Source organism: Haliotis cracherodii, unplaced genomic scaffold (genome assembly GCF_022045235.1).
Source record: "Haliotis cracherodii isolate W230 unplaced genomic scaffold, xgHalCrac1.p SCAF_12, whole genome shotgun sequence".
Lineage (NCBI taxonomy): Eukaryota > Metazoa > Mollusca > Gastropoda > Lepetellida > Haliotidae > Haliotis > Haliotis cracherodii.
Window position 1 is genome coordinate 25274380 of NW_027266267.1, and position 23334 is coordinate 25297713.

Consider the following 23334-nt stretch of genomic DNA (forward strand, 5'->3'; position numbering starts at 1 on the left):
TGTTCCCCTTTGTAAGTTTTTCTAAGTGTGACGACTATGGTACATGTACGAGTGTTTTCTCTCTGTCTTCTTTGTAGGGTGTTTGTTATATAAACTTCATCTACCCTGAGAAACTTTTTGTTTCTGATCCAACCAAATGTGAGGTTCAGTCAGATATAAATGAATTTAAAGTTGAAACTATTTTTGTTTTATGTTATTTTGGTGTTTTTAAAAAATTAAATCCTTTTACTGAAAAGATAAAACCGAGCTGCCATATTTAGACCGTTATTTCAGGAAAAATAATAAAAATAAAAAATTATCATGTCATGTAATTGAATGTTATATGAACTGACAATCTGTGTGATTACACAGAGCTTTCAGAAACCCAGAAATATCAGTTCTGTTAAGAAGACAAATGAATGGTTAAAGAATATCTAAAATTGTTTGACTCAAGGGTTCCTTAATGTGTACAGCCGTGAAGATCCGGGGTAGAATAGGTCTTCAGCAACCCATGCTTGCCGTAAAAGGTGACTAACGGGATCGGGGTGTCAGACTCGCTGACTTGGTTGACGCATGTCATTGATCCCAATTGTGTGGATCACTGTTCATAATGTCAATCACTGGACTGTCTGTTCCAAACTCGATTATTTACAGACAGCCGTCATATAGCTGGAATATTGCTGAGTGCGGCGTAAATCAACCAACCAATCAACCGGAATGTGTGAGCTACTTCTTATTACTTGAGGGTTCAATACTCATGTTATACTGAACTTTATTTGGGGATATATGGTAGTCAAGGTCAAGACACACTCTTTGACAGAGAACTGATGTCAGACATGTGTCTGTGATCAAAGTGTTGACTTTGATCACCGGCATGAATCAGATATGTAAATATGGCCGGCATGAATCAGATATGTAAATATGGCCAACAGGAAGAACGTAATGTTAGAATCAAAACAGGAAACTCAAAGTCAGCTAAAACATAAAGTTTTTTCATTACCAGTGTAAAAACTCAGAGTATAGTTGCATAACTCATGCTTGTTTATGAAATTGAAGATTTTATCAAATATACTAAAAACAAATGTATTGTTTGTGCAATTAAGATAAGGCCTTGGTGGCAGGTTTATAACACAAGCAGAGATATTGGGAGCACTCATGGCGAGCAGTTCTGGGGACAATTGCAGGGGTTGATTTAACTGCTGGCCTGATGGCCCGTGGTTTGTTACAATTACAAAGGGCTTGCTGAAACGTAAAGTAGATGGCCCGTCTGGCTAGTCCCCCTTCTCCATGTATGTTTGATTTTTTTAATTGGATCATCTCAGTAGAAGGACAGCTGGTCGCCATATTGTAATGTTGTGTACAACTTCTTTATTTACTCAAAAATCGCCATGAAATATGGCAAATGGAAGCCAAGATTTTATCTCAGTGTGCAGGAAAAAGTGTGAGGAGTTCTAACTTTTCAGATCCCTGCTAGAAGGCTGCTTTGACTCCACCTATAGTTATAGGCCAGTCAGTTTGGAGAAGGGCCAGTAACTTTTAAAAGGAGCAAGCCCTGCTGGCTACATACAAATTTGTTGTTGAATCTATCCCTGCATTGTTCTCTCGACTGAGTATAAAACGTCAATATCGAGGATAACCAGTCTCAAATATTTGGGCATAAAAGGCAAAATTGAGTTGAAAACTACCGTATTCGACGTAATGAGCGCCCCGCTCTAAGTGCCCACGGCGATATTTGCTGATATATTGGCTAGTGAACAATCCCAATTAGCACCCTTTCCCATTGATCAATGTACACAAGACTTATTTATTCGTGTATAATACGCACTCGTGTGTTATATGCACCCTTAATTATGGGCAATTAAGTTCTGGAATAATATATCATTTCAAGCTGTCAGCATAAACCACGGAATTTATCTTTCAACTCTGTTTTTTTTTGACAAAATAATATTCTAATAAGAGCCCCTATTTCTAATTTTGAGAGCGCCCTGGGCGCTTATTACATCAAATACGGTATATGAATTCATCAATGAATATTAGTAATGACACCATGTGTTTGTGAAAAGGGTAAGCATGCAGGTAGCTAAGAAATATTGACACGTGTTGTAAGATTCAGTTTCGAACACTACATGATCTCCCATTCATGCAAGCAATTATGAGCTAACTGTAATACACCAATGGGTTAAGGGCCTGTGAATGTTTATTCTATACTGTTTAAGAAATATAGACCGTAACTAACCTGAATACGTTACCGTAGAAACAGTAATATCAGCCCTGGACTCTTGGGAAGTTTGCAAAGGGGGGTGCTTATTAAAATCGTACACGATTTGAATTTTCAGAGATCGAGCAGTTGTGACCAATCTTAGTTCAAAAGTCAAAGAAACAAAAATATTTTCGATGATAGTATCAAGGCAGTTATATACCCGGTCTGTGCTGCTGTTTTCTGTGAACAAATATGTGATGTATACTCTGGTTGGTTGGTTGGTTGTTTAACGCTGCACTCAGCAATATTCCAGATATATGACAGCGGCCTGTAAATAATCGGGTCTGGACCAGACAATCCAGTGATTAATGTCATGAGCATCAATCCACGCCATTGGGATCGATGACATGCATCAACCAAGTCAGCAAGCCTGACCACCCGATTCCTGTTAGTTGCCTTTTACGACAAGCATAGTCATCTTTTGCGGCAAGCATGGGTTGCTGAAGACCCATTCTACCCTGGAATCTTCACGGGTCGATATATACTCTGAGTTGTGGTGTCTTTATAGCCATATTCAGAGTCATAATAGGTTAGCAGAAATATATTTGGCAAGGCGTGTTTATTAAATCGGAAAGTCTCTTCATTGCACATGTCAAAATGATAACTTGACGCTTACAACCGGTATAAATGATTTCCCATACAACGCTTAATGTAAACACAAACATTAACAGGGGCGGTCGGGTTGCCTAGTGGTTAAAGCGTTCGCTCATCACGCCAAAGACCCGGGTTCGATTCCCGACATGGGTACAATGTGTGAAGCCCATTTCTGGTGCTCCCCCCGTGATATTGCTGGAATATTGCTAAAAGCGGCGTAAAACCATACTCACTCACTCACTCACTCACTCACAAACATTAACAATGGAATATATAATGCACTTAAAGTGAACCTATAAACAAGTATTATAGCTGAAATAGATAGACTTATCATTAAAATGCCTGCATGTTATCAGAATTCTGCAGGCCACTGTAAAGTGATACCAGTCCGCTTTTCCCTAACGACCGGCTGCTATCTATTGCTATGTGACGTCATTGGCGTCATGTTTCTTGTTTGTGATGTCATCGTACATTTTGTTTTATAATGTTGCTATTTGTAAATCAGTGACCTCCATGTGAGCTTTTTCATTTTCTACGTTTTACTATTCTAGACATGACATGGTTTCTTTAAAAATTAGTGTCTTTGCTCATCACAATTAATGTTATCAAAACACAAAACAGTGTCAAATAACCAATTTTCATGTAAAATATATGAGGTGGGTGTTGGAAAAGAATAAATATGTCATATTATGTCAGTAACAACCATCTTGGATTTGTACTGACATTTTTATACAGGCTCATATTGGGTAAGTTCTGCTCTCTGATTGGTCAATCTCACTTTGAGGCATAATAAAGGATAATATGGACTGTTTTTGGTGTGGATGGGGGGCACTTGTAAAGATTGACTAAAGATTGGTCTGGAAGTCGGTCAAGGGGTGGTTATTGGAGCAGGGTGCTTAATACGGAGAATACGGTATACAGTGCTAGATACTGTCGGTAATTAAACAGCTGCAGAGGACCAGCCCCCACCTTTTCCACTGGGAACTGAAGTAGGTTGTTAATTCAAGGAAGCACAAATTGCCATGTTAGGAGTACAGTTCATGCTTTGTGTTGCTTTTGTTTGATACTGTAGCCTCAGTTTAATGTATTAAGTTCAAGAAATATGATTGTGATGGTGAAATGAAATATACTGCTCAAAAGAAGTTAAGGTGCACCCTTTTCTTTCATATTACAATTCTGTCTTTCTCTCTGTCTCTCTGTCTCTCTCTGTCTGTCTCTCTGCCTGTGTGTGTGTGTGTGTGTCTCTATCTGTCTCTCTCTGTCTCTCTCTGTCTCTGTCTCTCTCTCTCGGTCTGTCTCTCTGTCTCTCTCTGTGCTTCTCTGTCTCTCTCTGTCTGTCTGTCTCTCTTTCTCTCTCTCTCTCTCTGTCTGTCTCTGTCACTCTCTGTCTGTCTCTCTTTCTCTGTCTGTCCGTCTCTCTCTGTCTGTCTCTCTGTCTCTCTGTGTCTCTCTCTGTCTCTCTCTCTCTGTCTGTCTCTCTCTGTCTGTCTCTCTCTGTCTGTCTCTCTGTGTGTCTCTCTCTGTATGTCTCTCTCTGTGTCTGTCTCTCTCTGTGTCTCTCTGTCTCTCTCTCTCTCTCTCTCTCTCAAAATCTGATCATATTGGGTGTAAAATGGTAAGAAGTTCCAAACATGATGGAAACCAGAATACATTCCACAAAACAAAAAAACGCAACCAATTTCTGTAAATATAACGGAATCCTGCAATCTCCAGTTTCAAAAACTATAAAATGTTGTAGAAACACAACAGAGCCTGTGATGTAGTGAGATGAATGCTATCTGGGAAATACATGGAACAGGAATGAATGTACTGCCTGCTGACACATGGCCTCCATTAGCTGTAGTGAGATGCCGCACCAGTAGAACACAGTCTCCGCACCAGCCAGCTATTCTGATGCATGATGGGAAGGGTGGGATGCACATCTTCTTGCCAGTTCTTTTCCAAATCTTTCTACTCAGGAGAGGGAGCTGTGAGACAGTGAATATCAACATAATGGATGTATCAAGTTGCTTGGTTGAACTTTACAAGATATAGTAGAATTAGGGCACGTGTTGACAAGACATTTTGAAAACTTTGTTTTTTCTTGTTGATGATGTTTGGTTCTTTTATTTTTATGTAGGGTACTGAAGTTTTGGAGGTCTGAATGTTAATAAGTGGAAAAGTGTTTTGAATGGGGAAAGAGTTAGTACTGAAAATGTACAAACACGCAAGCATCTTTTTTGTAGATGATTCTTTTTGACAGGATTGAAAAAGTATTTCTTGGATCAATTTTATCAATAAGGTTTTTTTTCGAAATTGAGAAAAAAACTTTTTAATTTTTCTCTTGTTATGTTGCATGACTCGTCCAATTAATTTTATGTTCAGAGTTGTGTCCCTTGGGGATGCCAGAAACCTGAGATTGTGGGTTTGAATCCCGGTTCGCCACGATTATGTTTCTCGATTTGTCAGCACAATACCCATGAATTTGCCGAAGTGGTAAACATCTGAGACCTGCATCACCTTGGGCTTTTTTCCTCTCACATTAAGTTGATACTGTTCAAATCAGCATAGAAACCCAACTCACTCACTCACTTGTTATTTTATGCTTGTGATGCCAGAACAAAATTGTGAAAAGCTTAGTGTAGGATTCTGCGTCAAAATTATTACCTGTGTGAAAATATCTGTGGTCACATTTAGCATGGTCAGTTTTAATTACTGGATGGATGTACATTTAAAAAACTTTAAAAAAACTGAAGGCTCTCTTCGAAAACTGTTTGTTGAACGACTGATTCTGATAACCCTATGACTGCAGGATACTCCGACCATTGAAGATGGTTTACGCATCAGAATCAGTGCCAGTTTCAACTTAATTTGAAAGTAATTGGAAATTTGATAACTGGAGTGAACTCAGCTTTGGCGATGGATTGTTCAGACTATGTCCATCGATCAATCATTTAAAATCAAATGTTAAATTTGAAATATATATTTATATTCAATAATTTACAATTAAATTAAATTTAATGGGCGATTCATTTTGGCGTAATGGTTGGATAACTTGAATCAAGTGCGATTAAATAATACTTACGATATCAAATCTGTGATGAATGTTCAATTACTTAAGAGAGCAGGAAAAAGATGCTTTTCATTACAACAGAAAAGATAGTTATCTTTTTGATTGTTAAAAATGCATGGATTTTAGGTTTGAAAAGATTGGGATTCATTGATCTTTAACTTGGTGCTGATTGTGTGTCCTGGAAAACACCCGGATGCCACTGATGTGTGATGCCGCCTTCAATAAACTTTCTGATTTATTTAAAAAGTTTGGACAAAATAATATTGGAAATGTTGAGAGGATGTTTGTCCTGTGATGTTGCTAGGCTTCCAAGATGTTATCTAGTGAATGGTGGCCCTGGTGAAAGATGGAGTTAAGACCTTGCATCCTGCTTAAATTGACTCTCGCCCCAAATAATATGATTATCTGAGGAATATGCATACATAGGTCTTTAGGTAATAGACAGATCAGATACAGGTTCTGTTTACTGGCCATTCATTACGGGGGGGGGGGGGGGGGGGGGGGGGGGGGGGGGGGGGGGGGGTCATATTGTCATATTTATTGATAACCTCTTTCATATTACAATTTGTTTTCTCTCACTCACTCAACCATTCATTTAAACATGCCAATCTTGGCAGCAAGGAAAACACTCCGATTCTAATAGCAATTATATTGACCATTTAGATAATAATAATAGGAAAATATTGTCAGAGTGCTATGATAGATTCACATCATCAGATCATATCTAAAGAATTGGATTCACAAACAAAACCCCTGGAAAGAAATTGTCAACTATTAATCATGTTTTCATGTCTGTTTCAACCTTTCCCAGCAAAGAAAACACCACAAATAACGTCCAATTAACTGTTCGATAATCACCATCAATAACAGTACAACTTCAAGCGGAACTTTTACCTAATAATATTCCAGAGCCGCTATAGAATATGTTCTCAACTATTTTTATTCAAGGATTCAAAGGCTCATAATAGATTTGGGGGTAACCTGCCCAAACCATAACACAGCTAAGGATTGAAGTATATATATTTTTTTCCAGATATTAAATTTTTTTTGAGCTGGGCCAATATCCAGTTTTTATGATACCATTTGGTGGCCATCAGGTTCTACCACTACACCTCAACCCCACGCGTTTAAACCAGTCACGTTGTATGCACGTATTGATTCCCTTCAGCTAAGCAATAATAACGTGTCATTTATCGCTATCCATGAATCAATTCTTTCTTCAGAGGAACCTATATTTGTAACTTTCCTCAGAGCCCCTGTGTCAGGCTATACATTGGCCATACATTGCTGTAAAGGCATACACAAACAGTTGTCGTGGTACTGGTAGACGACTTGGCTTCCATACTTGTCACCAGCTATATGGAACTTTGTGAAGGTGTGGATGGGAGTTTCCTTTCTGTGGAGTTAGTGTTTGATTGGAGTCAGGCTCAAAGTGGTTGGTGTTGCGTGCTGTTGTTGCAATTGTTGTCAATGACTGTGTGTCTATTTTTGCATGACAGCTGTGTGACAGTCCTTGTAGTTTTTGTTTCAGAGACAAGCTGTCATGGGTTTTGAGATTTTATCATGAAAGTGTTCAAATTGATGATACAGCCATTTAGTTAGAAAGGACAGATGTATATATACTGTGTTCATCTTCACCATTGGTGTTGACACAAGCTGTCATAAAGATTTTGAGTTTGATATTTTAGCAATATTCCAGCTATATCATGGCTAGGGCTGGGACGGGTAACTCGGGTACTTGGGTTGGGTGAGTAGGACCCGGGTACCCACACCCCCATGGTTAGTCATGTGATATATTGTTTAATGATTAAATATATCTAGAACTCTATGGTACAGTACAAATAAAAAATGTTCGCACTTCTTTCTGACTAAGCACTATTATTCTGACCTTTAAAGGTTTGAATAAAAATAACACTTCAGTCAACTCCAGTATATGCATGACCAGATCGTTTTATACATATATTTAAATACATTTTACCAGGTGTCATGGGGACCGTGAGGGTTGCTCCTATAGTACTTCAATCTAGGGAATCTAGATTTGTACCTTTTGACATTGCATATGACAAGGACCCACTGTCTTTCCTGCATAAGACACTTGAGTTTTGCACACTAACAATTCTGTTGTGTAGAGTATAGCGTGTCAGACCAGAGAGCAGAAGGTCAGTGGTTTGATTCCCTGGCCGCGTCATACCAAAAGACGTTAAAAAAGATGGTACTTGTTGTTACCCTGCCTTGTGTCAGCATTAGGGACTAAAACAAGGACTGGTCGGCCCCGGAGTCTGTGTACTGCATCCAGATGGGCCATCCATGTACAGTGTCTGGTCTAGTACAAGTAGCCACATACAAGTGCTATACAAGTGAAATAATCTTGAATGCGGTAAAACATCATTTGACCTCAACTTAACTTTGAAGGTTGTGTCATTTTCTTGAATAAAGAATGTGTTAAATTAATCATGTCACTTATGATTATTCTTCTGTGTTGCAGGTAAACAAAGCCAACACCATCACCATCATATCAAGTAGAATCACTAGCCCAAGGCAGTAGCAGCACGTCTCTGTAGTCCCGATCCCCCTGACTCCAGTATGGGAAACTTCTGTTCCATGGGGGCCTCAAGGCAGGCCAAGAAAGAGGCCATGGAAGATGGCAGCATGTACGAGAAGAAGAAACCAGAGGAGCCAACTGCAGATGCCGCTCAGAGCGACACCACGAAACCATCGATCGTCATTAGCGACGATCAGTCCTCGAAACCTGCTGAAAGTGGAGGCTTCTTCTCCGGAGCTACCGACCTTATTTCTAACACTGGTAGCCAGCTAAAGGACATGGCTGAAAAGGAGATTGATGAGAAGAAGAAGGAGGCTGAGGCTAAGACAGAGGAGGTGAAGGAGACAGTCTCTACCAAAGTTGAGGAGGTTAAGGAGACAGTTATTACAAAGGCGGGGGAGATTGGTCAGAATTTATCATCAGGATTCTCCAGTGCTGTTGGTGGGGTCAAGAGCAGTGTGGATGACAAGGTGAAGGAAGCTGAGGACGCCAAGAAGAAAACGGAGGATTCCATCGCCTCAAAGAAGGAAGATGCTTCCACCGGCATCTCTGGAACGATGGCAGGAATTGGCAAGACAGTTGATTCCACAAAAGATGCCGCTGCAGCCAAAATTGCTGACACAAAAGAAAGTGTTGATGGTAAAGTTAAGGAAGCCCAAGATTCAGCAAATAAAGCTGCTGATTCTGCTAAAGCTGCAGCCTTAGCTGCCAAAGAATCTGCTGAAAGCAAGGTTGCTTCGGCCAAGGAGCAGGTTGAGAGTGAAGCAGACAAGGCAGCCAAGAGTGTCAGTGATAGTGTTGACTCTGCTAAGAAATCAGCAGAAAGCACAGTTACATCTGCCAAGGAACAAGTGGAGTCAGAAGCAAACAAGGCTGCCCAGAGTGTCCGTGACACAGCTGATTCCGCCAAGGCATCCGTTGTGGCTGCTAAAGAGTCCGCTGAGCAGCAGGCAGAGCAAGCTGCAGCGGATGTCGGCAACAAGGTTGAGTCTGTAAAGGCAGATGCTGAGGCCAAGAAAGAGGAACTGGAAGCATCAGTGTCTGCAGCAGCAGCTGATGCCAAGAGCAAGGTCGATTCAGCAGCTGAGGAGGCTATGTCAAAGAAAGATGAAGTTGTTGCTGGAATCTCAGCTACAGCTGATGGTATTAAGGAGAAAGCTGAGACAGCTAAAACAGCTGCTGCAGCAGAAATTGAAAATAAGAAACAGGAGGCAGAGGCTGGTATTTCTTCAGCTGTCACACAGGCTGAAACTGCAGCACAGTCAGCCAAGGACACAGTGGAATCAGAGGCAGAGAAAGCGAAGGAAGAGCTGGAGAAGAAGAAACAAGAGGTTGAGGCTGGTTTGGCTGCTGCTACAGCTGAAGCCAGCTCTGCTGTTGAATCGGCCAAGGATACTGTTGTCAGTGCAAAGGATAGCGTCGTCACTGGAGTAACTGAAAAAGCAAGCCAAGTAGAGGCAGGAGTCACAGAAGCTAAAGAATCAGCTGAAAAGAAAGTTGATGAGGTTAGCAAAGAGGGAGAGGAAATGAAAGCAAGAGCTGTAGCAGCTGTTGTCGGATTAGGTGAAAGTGTTGCTGCAACAAAGGATGCTGTAACTGATGAAGTCAATACTCAGAGTGAGAACGTCAAGGAAGCTGCTGGGAATGTGGAGGCTGAGCTTGCTGCCCAGAAGGAGAATGTGGAGTCTGTTGTGGGTGATGCAGCTCAGACAGTAGAGGAGGGATTGGATAAGGCCAGTAGTGAGGCGAGCGCTGTTGGTGGGGAGATTCAATCAGGGTTGGTGACGGCTGCAACAGAGACCGGTGATGCTGTTGTGAAACAGGCTGCTTCCACTGGGGAGGAGGTGAAAGCTACGGTGACAGATGCTTCAGAGACCGCCGAGAACAAGCTTGTTGAAGGAGTGGATTCTGGTGCTAAGAATGTTGCTGTAGGAGGTATGGACTTGCTTGGTGAGATTGAAGCCAGTTTAGAAACTGGGGAGAAGGATTTGTCCAAAGAAGTTGATGATATTCTTGGTTCTGTGGATGAATCGATCACATCAGGGGAGACTCAGTCCGATTCTCTGATTGGTGACATCACTCCTCTCACGGCTTCTGTAACATCTCAACAAACAGAATCTTCCATTCCTAGTGGATCAGATGCTGTCACCTCGCCTGAAGCCTGTGTCGAAAATCGTGAGCAGTTTGCAGATGACATCAAACCAAAACAAATATCGGTCACACGCAACTCTGACTCGACAGTCACAACAAGAGACATTATCTCCAACACTGTTGCTGTAATCCCAGACTCCCCAGTCAAAGATCAGAAACCTCAGGAATCAGATGGCACTGGTGTTGGTGGTCTCCTGTCTGGCTTCACTGATACGGTTAAAACCGGGATCACTGACTCTGCACAGAAAGTCACAGATCTGCTTGACAGTGCTGTTGATTCCTTTGGTAAATCTGAGAAACCTGAGTCAGAAGAACAGCCAGCCACAGATGCACCAACTGCTGAATCAGAAGATGAAACGGTGAAAAGAATTGCTGCTGAAGTAACTGCCCAAGCAGTTCAGCAAGCTCTAGAAGTAGTTGCAGCTGAAGAGGCAAATAATAATGTAGCAGCACCTGAATCTAACCCCGACGAGGCCCCTGTTGATGTTCTTAACTCGGAGGATGCTAAGCCTAGTACTGCCCCTAATGACACTTCCATAGTGAATGCCCCTAATCAAAGTGAGAATGCTGACGTGGAGGTCCAATCTGCTGAGTCCAATTCCAACCAAGATGCTTCTCCAGCTCCTGCTCCAGTGAATGGCAGTGTTGAGGGGGCTGCCGTGACGGACTCAGACAAGCAGGCCGACTGTTCAGACTGTTCGACAAGCCAAAACACTGAGATTCAAAAGGAAGCTATGATCTAATATGTGTGTAGTGACCACTGTACATGTGTAAATTCTTCTACAACTATTTACAAACATACCACGAGGATGGACACAAGTTCACTCCCACCTGGTACTGTGCCTTCTCGTTACAATCGTCTTGTGTAGCATACAGAGGCTATTTTTCAAAAAATGGATTTTGAAACGTGATATGTGATCTGTTATCAGTGTAAACATATCGTATGTGCTCCTTGCAGCACAGGAATTATCTTATCAGGATCTAGTTTGCATGAATCTGGATTCTGTGTTGTCATGGAAACTGGTGGATACTTATCGGAGTGATGCTGCTATGAGTGTGTGAGATGAGATGGTGATCCATGTGGAATGTATTGATTTGATTACTGGAGAAATAGGAGCTTTGAACGGGGGTAATTGAATTACTCTAATTAGAAGCTTTGACAGGAAGTTTATACATGGGTAATGGATGAGACCTGTGGAATTCTGATTGGCTCATTATTACAGCACTTCTCTTTGATTCCACGGAAAGCTTGACCTGTTCAGATAGATTATTTACGTAGAAATTTCATTCAGATATTTTCACTGCCATAAGATTTATCAAAGTCACTCAAAACTGACAGGATTAAAACATATTTTGATTGTGGACTGGCATTAATATGTATGCGCAAGTAATGGTACTGTGACGTTTGTGGTCGCCCACTACACACCTGGCAGTGTTCGAAATCATGTTTGAATGTTTTGAAAGGTTCCGTGTCCAAATCCTAAAGTAGAGAGTTAAACAATCAGGGGATTTCAGATACAAGTACTATAACTATAAAATCAGTGAAAAACCAAACTCACTAATGCAAAAGGCCTCTATGATTCATTCATCCCCCTTTACTTTCAAACACTGCCTTGTCAAAGATGAGGCTAGACTTGCTGGTTTACGGATTTTTGGCCCAAAAGTTCGGTGGGTGGGTAATTACATTATAATAAATATAATTCCAATTTCAATTTTTTAGCTTTTATTCCCTCTCGTGATTCATCATAATTTGTTGTTTTTTCAAAAAAAAATTAAGTCATGGTATTTTGAATAATTTAATTAATAAGGTGGGCGTTTTAACATTTTTACTTATTTCTGGTCGGTAGAATTAAAAACCCAACTGCTTGTCATTTTTCAATTTTTTTGGAGTTGGCGGATTCGTAAACCACTTCGTAAAAGAGCCTGGCCTTATATTCGTTCACGACAACAACGAAAAGGTTACTGTACCAATGAAGTTATCATCAAACTGAACTCTGTAAAATGAGACGACTATTATTCTCGACACGTTGTTAAAGCATAATGACTGAAGGTAAAGAAGCAGCTACACACAGGATCTACAGTGGTCAGTCATAATACATCTCTGATTGAAGGAATCGGTCAGACATGTTTGTACCATAGAGTATCTTCCATAGATAGCTGCCAGTAGGTTTGATATAACTTATTTATCATAAGCTAATCACTTAGGTGAAATAAATGCATATCATATGGTTCGTATATTTATATATGTTCATCAAGTAGTCCCTATAATAACATTCATATATGGAATGAAAATCCAAACTGTCCTGATAATGATTGAAATCCATTGTCGTTGAATTCCAAACTTGTCTCATGTTAAAGTTGAATGCAGTCAAACACGTTATCTCGAATACAGCAAGAGCAGGTTGGAACTTTGGGATATCTGTACATTAGAGATAGGGGACCGATATTTGATATTCTGTGTGTTGGGGGGTGGGGGGGTGGGGGGTGGGGGGGGGGGTGGGGGGGGAGGGGAGAGAGAGAGACTGCGATTTTGTGTTATTATTTTTTTAGTTAAAACTATGAGCCAAAATAGTTTTTTTTCTAAATGACACATTGTGTACAATGTCATATTTGTGGCCTACATTTTTTTTTTATCCAACAATATGAAGCATAATTATTTTTTTTAAGAATTTCAGGGACAATTTACTTTTTTCAATAAAATCCCAGCCCACCTCACCTCCAGAATATCAAATGCTCGGCCCTTAACGGGTTCAAGGTAACGGGGTTCGACTCCATGTTTTGAGTAATATTTGATCCCCTTATTTATTCATCTTGGCTTTCACCATTTTGCAATTTGAAAGTTGTTTGTTATTATTAAATTCTGACTGAATGTTTGGAAAGATATCCTTACAATTCATAAAAATGCCAAATTAAGACAAAAATAATATTAAAATCTAAATATATTTTCATTCGTAAAACTGGTTATGTTAGTTTTTTCATGAAAGCACATGTTCATGATTTTATTTTGTCTATATTCCTAACAACTACTAACACTGATGGCATGTGTAGCCGTAATTAACTTCCCACATCAAAGCTGAACTCGACCTAACCATCTTCTCATCACAAAGTTCTTTAAACCTTTTCATAAAAATGCTTTTTCTTCACTGTCCTTTTTGAATACTCCACGTTTTTGCATTTATTTATTTTTCTATCATGGACATGTTTGTCTTTAGGGAAATGTCCCCAAAATCTTGATGACCCTTGCACCCTTATCAGATTTGTTGTATACTACTCAAAAGAAGTTAAGGACCACTTGATGACAGATAGGATGGATTGACCGTTGACGTATTTTTTTAACAAAGTTGGATGCAGTAAGGAGACATTTCCTGTAAATTCAAGAACACATGACACCAGCATCTTCAGAATCAAATCAGATCAATACCATAGGGAAGGTTGTCTGTCTATAAAAGGGCAAAGATAAAGACCTTTTAAAAAAGTTGGGTTTTTTAACCTCTTAGTAGAATTATTTTGGTAGTGATCTCAACCAAATATTTGCCAAAACACAAATAGATGATGAAATATTTCTTGGAATGAAATGCCAAAAGTATACTTCCTTTCTGTACTGCCTGACTAAGTTTTCTCAATGGAATAAGATTACTAAAAAAAAGAATCTTTTGCAAAATTATGATTTTATATCACAATATTTGTTGATTTGAAAACAGTTATATAAATAAGGAAGAGAATTTATGGATGTCAACTTCTTTATTATGAGGAACACAACGTTTCGGGAGTATTTGACATCCAAAAATAATATTCCTTAAGTGTAGCACTTCTAAATGCCTTTCAAAGACCCAAATGCATAAATGTTTTGTCAGAGAACTGATAGATAGTACAGACATGTGAGACTGTCGCTGCAAACTATTAGACTGCAGCGGCAATTTCCATTGCATGCTGGGTACATGTATAGTCTTAAACATGTTCTTACATGTTAAACGGTACTTGTGGAGACTAAGATATCAAGAGTGTGTCCCCTAGCTATGACTCAACCACAGTGCACTTATCTCCCCTTCTTGCCACCACAACATACATGATCAGGGAGCTTCTTTTAAGAATGCCAGCCCTGATGGTGTATATCTATCATTTCTGGTCTTTTTTACACCTTTTTATACTGGCAGAAGTTCGTTCCATGCTGTCATTGATGCTAGTTCAGAATAGCTGTGTCAGCATATTCAATATTGTAGGAAGTCAATATGTTGAGAATTTGATGGAGTGAGCGCCAGAAAAGAACTTGGATGCATAGTCCTTCTAAAGGGGTGGGTAATTATTGAGTTTGATGTGAATGATTTATGTACCGCTGTACAGCATTGGCAGCCTGTTATATACTTAGGGACCAGTATTTATATATTGGAGTGGAGGCAGATGAAATCAGGGGTAGGTCACCAAAAGATATGTCAGTCTCTAGTTGGGGGGGGGTGGCATAAAAAAATATACACCTTTTTGGGGAGATACAGGAAAATAATGTATAAGGACATGGGGAGGGTCATCCAAAAATATGACAAGGGAACATTTGAGAGTAATTATTTTCAGTATACTAGTGTATCAAAGACATCTGACCCACCCCCTGTAATAAAATGGACCGTCCCTTGGTACAAGTTAGAATTTCTTTGCTTTGAAAATCATTTCTCAACTTTGTTGCCATGAAAACGAATATGTTGAAAATAGGAAATGGCTGTAAAAAAAAGAAGGCAAACTTATAAGGCCAGTTATCTGTTGGTATGTTGGTATGTTGGCATGGGTGGCGTAGTCGGCTAAGTCACTGCGATTCGCTGTGATTCGCTGTGCAGAGTTGCGTCCCTTGGGCAAGCCAGAAACCTATGATTGTGGTTCTAGGTTTGTCAGCACCATACCCATGCTTGTGGGTTTCACCGAAGTGGTTAACGTCTTTGATCTTCATCTCTTCGATCTTTCCTCCCACATTAAGCTGACACACCGTGATATAACTGGAATACTGTTAAAAGCAGTGTTAAACCCAACCCACTCACTCACTCTCCAACATCATGCTCGTATGCCATGGTATAACTGAAATACTGTTCAAAGTGACGTCAAACCTAACTCATTCACTCCCTCTTTCTGCATGAGTATGCCTTGCTTCAAATGGTTGGTATAAATAGACAATGTTGGAAATTCAGAATATAAATCAAAGAATCCTTTACCCTGGTGATGAATATCAGGGGTTAAAGCTTCCAAAACCTTTTGCAGGAAACCTCAAAGATCACTCAGTCTTCATCACTGAATGGTGATTCTCTGTAACCCCCCAAGCATCTCAGCTTGGATTCCTCACAAACCATTGTAAGCCTGAGAATTCTCTGATTGATTTAATTGCTACCAGAGCCAACTCGATGTTTATGCCGTGGGTTATACGATTGGCAGTTCGTTAAAGTCTTGTGTAAACCAATCATAGAGCTTGCTTGGGGATAAAGTATTAAAAGTGTTCTCACAGTAACTTCTGATGTCAGAACTCGGTATACAAGAAATGAGGACTGATTGAAAATGTTTGTTTTGGTATCACCGTTACGTTATCAGGTCGGGAGGTTTTATGATGAGAACCTGTTAATAGTGTTTGGTTCTGAAGATAGTTTTCATACATCGGAGGTATGTATGGCAGTGTCATTATAAGTGAGATAGGGTTAAAGTATTTGTATTGAAGAATTTGGATTGAGTTTGACTCAAATCTGAAGAATAAGTTTTGATTAAGACAATGTAATTTGCTTCTTAAACTGTTGGTATCTTTCAGTGGGGATTTAGAGACCTACAATAATTGGTTGTCTGGAAATTGACAGTAATTGTTGATACATTATCTATTTGAACGAACTGACTTCCACATCCTACAGGGTTAAAATGGACTGAAGTTCACAACAGCAGGCTGTGCTAGTGTAAGTTCACAACATCAGGCTGTGCTAGTGTAAGTTCACATCAGCAGGCTGTGCTAGTGTAAGTTCACATCAGCAGGCTGTGCTAGTGTAAGTTCACAACAGCAGGCTGTGCTAGTGTAAGTTCACAACAGCAGGCTGTGCTAGTGTAAGTTCACATCAGCAGGCTGTGCTAGTGTAAGTTCACATCAGCAGGCTGTGCTAGTGTAAGTTCACAACAGCAGGCTGTGCTAGTGTAAGTTCACAACAGCAGGCTGTGCTAGTGTAAGTTCACATCAGCAGGCTGTGCTAGTGTAAGTTCACATCAGCAGGCTGTGCTGGTGTAAGTCCACAACAGCAGGCTGTGCTGGTGTAAGTTCACATCAGCAGGCTGTGCTGGTGTAAGTCCACATCAGCAGGCTGTGCTAGTGTAAGTTCATAACAGCAGGCTGTGCTAGTGTAAGTTCATAACAGCAGGCTGTGCTAGTGTAAGTTCACAACAGCAGGCTGTGCTAGTGTAAGTTCACAACAGCAGGCTGTGCTGGTGTAAGTTCACAACAGCAGGCTGTGCTAGTGTAAGTTCATACCCGTTTCAATATCCTCACTCAAAGAAATGGGTCCTTTGGGGCATTTCCATCCTCTTTCAATGATTCTCAGATAATTACCAATAGAGTCCAGTACAACATCCAACCCACAACTTGAGCCTGTAGACTGACTGACTGACAGCAGTAAGAAACAGCGACACTTTCACAAGTTGTAAGTGTCAAGTTCAATAGGCGTGATTCTGCAGTGATGGCAGTAGACAGCTTGCAGCTTGCTTCATTGTCTGTATCTTCCAGCTGTTACATTTTGTTTGCCGTAGGTACTGTAAGTCTTTGAATTAATTTAACCTTGATGCTAGTAACGGTACTATATTGAGGCACTTTTGATTTAAAAAAAATAAAATTCTTGGTTCCAAAAAATTGAAATTATTTTGTAACTCAGGTTTTAAAATAAAAATTGAGTCGATCATCTGACATGCTGGATGTTTGGAAAGAAATATACTTTTTTGGCTGCTCTTTTGAAAGCGTTTATTTGTCGTGAAGCCGTGACCAAAAGACGTTGTGTCTCTAAAAGCTGTGTAAAAAACAACGCTTTCATCCCTGCTGAAAACACTTCCTCAACCTGTCAAACTGTACTTATGACACCTGAGAAAATGTGATTATTTTTTTTCAATGACTTATTGTGTTTCTCCCACAAGAAAGAACAGATCAGTGAATTTGAAATCAGGTATCAAGTATCTAATTGCATCTGGTGTTGAAACCTGAATTGGCTGCAGTGTTTAGAATCAAATGTTTAAAGAGATCTCCGTATTACCTCTAATATATTCGGCGGTATTTAGAGACCCACTACCAACGATGTTGCTTGCATAAGTTGCAGTGGCTGATGAAATGACATGCAGTAGACTTTTATGTTCTTGACACAGAATTTATTTCTAGATAGAGAGCAAACCTGAACATACTAATATGAAATTGCGAGTATAAACCTTTGTGTGTAGAACTACAAAATTGATATCATACAAGCAAAGAACAGACGTCAGCGCTTATTAGAGAAAATGCAGTATTTTGCCTGAGGAAAGAAGGGATGTTACAATTTTCAAAGACAAGAAAATATTCTAACCTCGTCCACAGTTCTCATGTGGCATTTTATTGAGTCTGAATCACAGAATCAAAGGTTTTAGTGATTTTCTCATCATTTTTGAAGAAACACAATCAATCAAATTCGCTGATTTGTGAATTCCCATGGGAGATGATCTTTAGAAGACGCAGATTGAGTCATTTAGGAACAAAATGGACAAATCGGCACAAATCTTCTTACAGTCTGTCACTCTCAGACATGGATGGCATGAGATTAATTACTGTTTCATCTCATTTGGATTAAAGAGCATTTCAAATATGGAAAGAAAAATCTTTCCGATTCTTGTATAATTGAGAATCGGGATGAATCTGTAGATACCAGTCTGGCACCATCATCCCAGTGTTCCTCGATGACTTTGTCTTCAGCTTGTGTGTGCTTCATTTGCAGTGGGTCTGTCAGTGTTCATCAGCTGCTAATTATGTACTATGCTAATTATCTAATTATTTCTTTGCTGACGCCTTCAGCCCAGAGTGGTTATGTAATCGCCTCTCTAGTCACGATAAAATAATCACTTTTCTACCCCTGTGTCTGTTCTTATTTTATTGTATCTTCACAGAGACATTGAGACATGTTCACATCTGTGTTAGATATTGAGACATATTCACATCTGTGTGAGACATTGAGATATATTCACATCTGTGTGAGACACTGAGACATATTCACATCTGTGTGAGACATATTTACATCTGTTTAAGACATTCACATCTGTTTGAGACATATTCATACCTGTGTGAGACATAATCACATGTATGTGAGACATTGAGACATATTCATACCTGTGTGAGACATATTTACATCTGTGTGAGACATTGAGACATATTCACATCTGTATGAGACATTTTCACACCTGTGTGTGACATACTCACATCTGTGTGAGACATTGAGACATATTCACATCTGTATGAGACATTTTCACACCTGTGTGTGACATACTCACATCTGTGTGAGACATTGAGACATATTCACATCTGTATGAGACATTTTGACACCTGTGTGTGACATACTCACATCTGTGTGAGACATTGAGACATATTCACATCTGTATGAGACATTTTCACACCTGTGTGTGACATACTCACATCTGTGTGAGACATTGAGACATATTCACATCTGTATGAGACATTTTCACACCTGTGTGTGACAATGAGACATACAGCTACATGTTTTTGCCATGGTAGATATTTCCCAAGATTCCTATGTAAACAAGAGAGTATGAACTGTGCATAGTATCTTCTGATCTTATAAGAGTGACTTGCCAAGAAAATCTATTTGCGAGTGATTTCTTATCAGATTGTCCCATTTGTCTCTGCTCGCCCCTTTCCGTAACCTGCAAGAAGACTTCGATGAATGTTTTGTGCAAAAATACAACAAACCAATCAAAAGGTACATATGACACAAGTACTTCGGTCAAAGAATCCCTCAGGAATATTTTTTTACTTTACTTATCTTGCATTTAGAAATATGAGACATACAAAATATTCATGAGTTTGGTCATAAATTTTGGTTCCACAACATTTTTACTCCCTCAAGGAGTAATACCAGTAAACGGTCCACCCGTTACGGAACGGTCCACCTGTTACAGAACGGTCCACCCATTACGGAACGGTCCACCCGTTGGTACTGATACATGTATCCTGATGAAAATGAATAAGGGAACATTTAGTTTTAGAGACAGTAAATGGTATTATGCTATCATTGGTTCCCAGCCCTGTCTACCAAATACATGTTGGAAACAATGCACACAAACACATCTCAACATTTGATTCTGACATGTGTTCAATTTGTATACATGCTATTTCAAATGTACTGACAGTAAAGCCCTTTTCCAATTATTTTTCCTTGTTCCCTTATTCCTTTCCAACAGTATTCATAGCAGCAAGTTTTTTGGAGACTGATCTGAATCCCTGCATATTACCCGAATTTAGTACCCGGGTACCAGACCCCCTATTACTCGACCCTACCCGTGTACCCAACCCTACCCGTGTGCTCGACCCTAACCGTGTGCTCGACCCCCTATTACCCTTCCGTACCCGTGTACCCTACCCTACCCGTGTGCTCGACCCTAACCGTGTGCTCGACCCTACCCGTGTACCCGACCCCCTATCACCCGACCCCCTATCACCCGACCCTACCCGTATACCCGACCCCCTATCACCCGACCCTACCCATATGCCAGACCCCCTATCACCCGACCCTACCCGTATACCGGACCCCCTATCACCCGACCCTACCCGGGTACCAGACCCCCTATCACCCGACCCTACCCGTATACCAGACCCCCTATCACCCGACCCTACCCGTATACCCGACCCCCTATCACCCGACCCTACCCATATACCAGACCCCCTATCACCCGACCCTACCCGTATACCCGACCCCCTATCACCCGACCCTACCCATATACCCGACCCTACCCGTATACCCGACCCCCTATCACCCGACCCTACCCATATACCCGACCCTACCCGTATACCCGACCCTACCTGTGTACCCAACCCCCTATCACCCGACCCTACCAGTATACCCGACCCTACCTGTGTACCCTACCCTACCCGTGTGCTCGACCTTAACCGTGTGCTCGACCCTACCCGGGTACCAGACCCCCTATCACCCGACCCTACCCGTATACCCGATCCTAACGGTTTACCCACTGCAGGTCTCAAGAGTTGGGTATAAAATGTCTGATTGGGAATTGTTTTACCGCAGCCCAGGCAAAAACGTCTTAGATACATTTATCACATGATCATGCGTACACTGAAGTTGAGCGAAGATCTGTCTTCGCTCAAACATATACAAGTCAAAAGGAATGTGTGCATCGTCAGAAATAAATGCAAACATTAACGACTTGTAAAGTAAACAATGAGCTACAGCGAGTTTTTGTCATTAAACAATATATCACATGACTTACCATGGGTCCAGGTAGTCCACCCACCTGACGCGGGTACCCGAGTTAGTCGTCCCAACCCTACTGCATATAGTATGCAGGAGTTTTATACAGTCTCTGCATCATAAACGTATCAAATATCAAGAATATGAACAAGAAAAGGGTGCATGGGTGGCCCAGTCGTCTAAGGCGCCGTGATTCGCTGTGCAGAGTTGCGTCTCTTGGGCACACCAGAAACCTATGATTGTGGGTTCTAATCTCGGTTCGCCCCGATTATCTTTCTAGGTTTGTCAGCACCATACCCATGCTCGTGGGTTTTACAGAAGTGGTAAACGTCTGAGACCTGCATCACTTCCGGCTTTCCTCCCACATTAAGCTGACATGCTGTGATATGACTGGAATACTGTTAAAAGCGGTGTTAAACCCAACTCACTCACTCACTAAACAAGAAAACTCATTATTATGTCTTAAATAAAATGTCAAACGAATTAAATTACAATAAAATTATTATTCCAAAATGTTTAATCAACAGACATTATTAAAACAAGATGGGTTTCAATTCATTCCATATCACATCTTACACCATGTTTTTGTCTACTATGAAATTACCTCCCTTACATACTGAATTTGATAAACAATGTCTTTCCACAGTAAATGAGTGCAGTAGGTTATTCAGGTCACTGGTGATGAGCATGGCATGTAGGCAGTGTCTTTCTCTAATGATTGTGGTAAACAAATGTCATTCATTTTAGCGGTGAAATATAAATAAAACTGAACAACATGTCAGAAATATTAACCTGAAGCAGACTAAATATGACATGTCAAAAAAATAGAAATGCATGTACTTTCTAATCAATTACCCATAAGACCCATAGACCTTCCAAAAAACTATTAAATATGAACCATGTCGAGGAATGACAATACTACTACTTGCCACATGTACATGTACTTGAATTCTTGAGACATACATATCAATGTGACGAATATACAGCCTTAGAAATTGACTCTCATCCTGCAACCCTTGCCAGGCCCCTTGTTGATGACAACATGAAGTTCCAAACAATCTTGATTCTTTAATCTTTCTTATTCTTGTGTCTCAGGGCGGTTGGGTAGCCTAGTGGTTAAAGCGTTCGCTCGTCACGCCGAAGACCCGGGTTCGATTCCCGACATGGGTACAATGTGTGAAGCCCATTTCTGGTGTCCCCCGCCGTGATATTGCTGGACTATTGCTAAAAGCGGCGTAAAACCATACTCACTCACTCACTCTTGTGTCTCAACTCTCATGTACAAACATTAGATGAACTGTAACAAATAGAAAGGATTTCATTGAGTATATGGCTTTTGAATTTCCTAAATTTACACATTAACTTCCTAATACAGCAGTAATACTAGGTTGGGCTTGTTTACTTTACAAAGACATGAACATTTAACAATAAGGTGTACAACACAAACCTGGAAATTGCACTAAGTACATAGTAGTCCAATAAAATGTACAGAAACAATGCCTTTACTGCACTAAATAAACAGGAAGCTTAATATTTCATATACCTTTCATAACTTTAGGCCATGAGAACATTTATGAACAAAGTTGAAGTCGAGGGTGTATTTCCATGAGCCAAGTCTAAACCAGCCACAAACCCTCAATTATGAAGAATTAAGATACTGTGTATGGTAGAAATTAAGAAGATGCATTTATAAACAAATTCCTATTGATGAATTTTCAAATGTGAATAAATGTGCCTTACCATTACACCTCACTGGCTCCTAGCATGACTTCCTCATGCATGCTGCTTAAAGCACATGGTGATATGACCACACCAATCTGTGCTTATCTCCCTTCTTATTAAGGTTGATGTAAAACTGGCACATTATCAAAAAAAATGAAACATAACATTCAAACCCAGGAAATTAAATAAACATCCTAACTATAAGAATTATTTAATATTGTATATTGCTGTTGTTATATGTAATACATAATTTGTGGAAATTCTAGAAACCAGATTTGATACCTCCTTAACCAATGAAGCTATCATAATTGACAGCAAATAGAATTAAACATTTTGACCATTACACCTCTGAATCGTTAAGGTATCATTAGGAACAGTAGACATTTGCCATTTTTAAGGGTTTTGCTGTATGGTATTATTATAAAGACTGGTGGACTAACACTTAGTTTCTATCGCAGATATGTCTGTTCAAATCATGAATACTTATCCATTGAGTCTTTTCCGCCTCGTCTCATCAAGATGAAGATGTTTTATTGTACTACTGCACTGGTAAATATACAATTATACTACACTGTATGGT

At 40.1% G+C, this 23334-nt stretch overlaps 2 protein-coding genes across 7 annotated transcripts in view; both read left to right on the top strand.

Moving 5' to 3' along the window:
- Positions 1 to 13041, top strand: part of LOC139458287 (platelet binding protein GspB-like) — a 43849-nt gene extending 30808 nt beyond the window's left edge. The window contains exon 2 of the mRNA XM_071239667.1: positions 8371 to 13041. Within this exon, the coding sequence (XP_071095768.1) occupies positions 8469 to 11321 (2853 nt within the window). The 5' untranslated portion in view covers positions 8371 to 8468 and the 3' untranslated portion in view covers positions 11322 to 13041. The remainder of the gene's footprint in view (positions 1 to 8370) is intronic.
- LOC139458289 (DNA ligase 1-like) overlaps positions 1 to 23334 on the top strand; it is a 284089-nt gene that overhangs the window by 136911 nt on the left and 123844 nt on the right. The gene's annotated exons all lie outside the window — the stretch shown is intronic.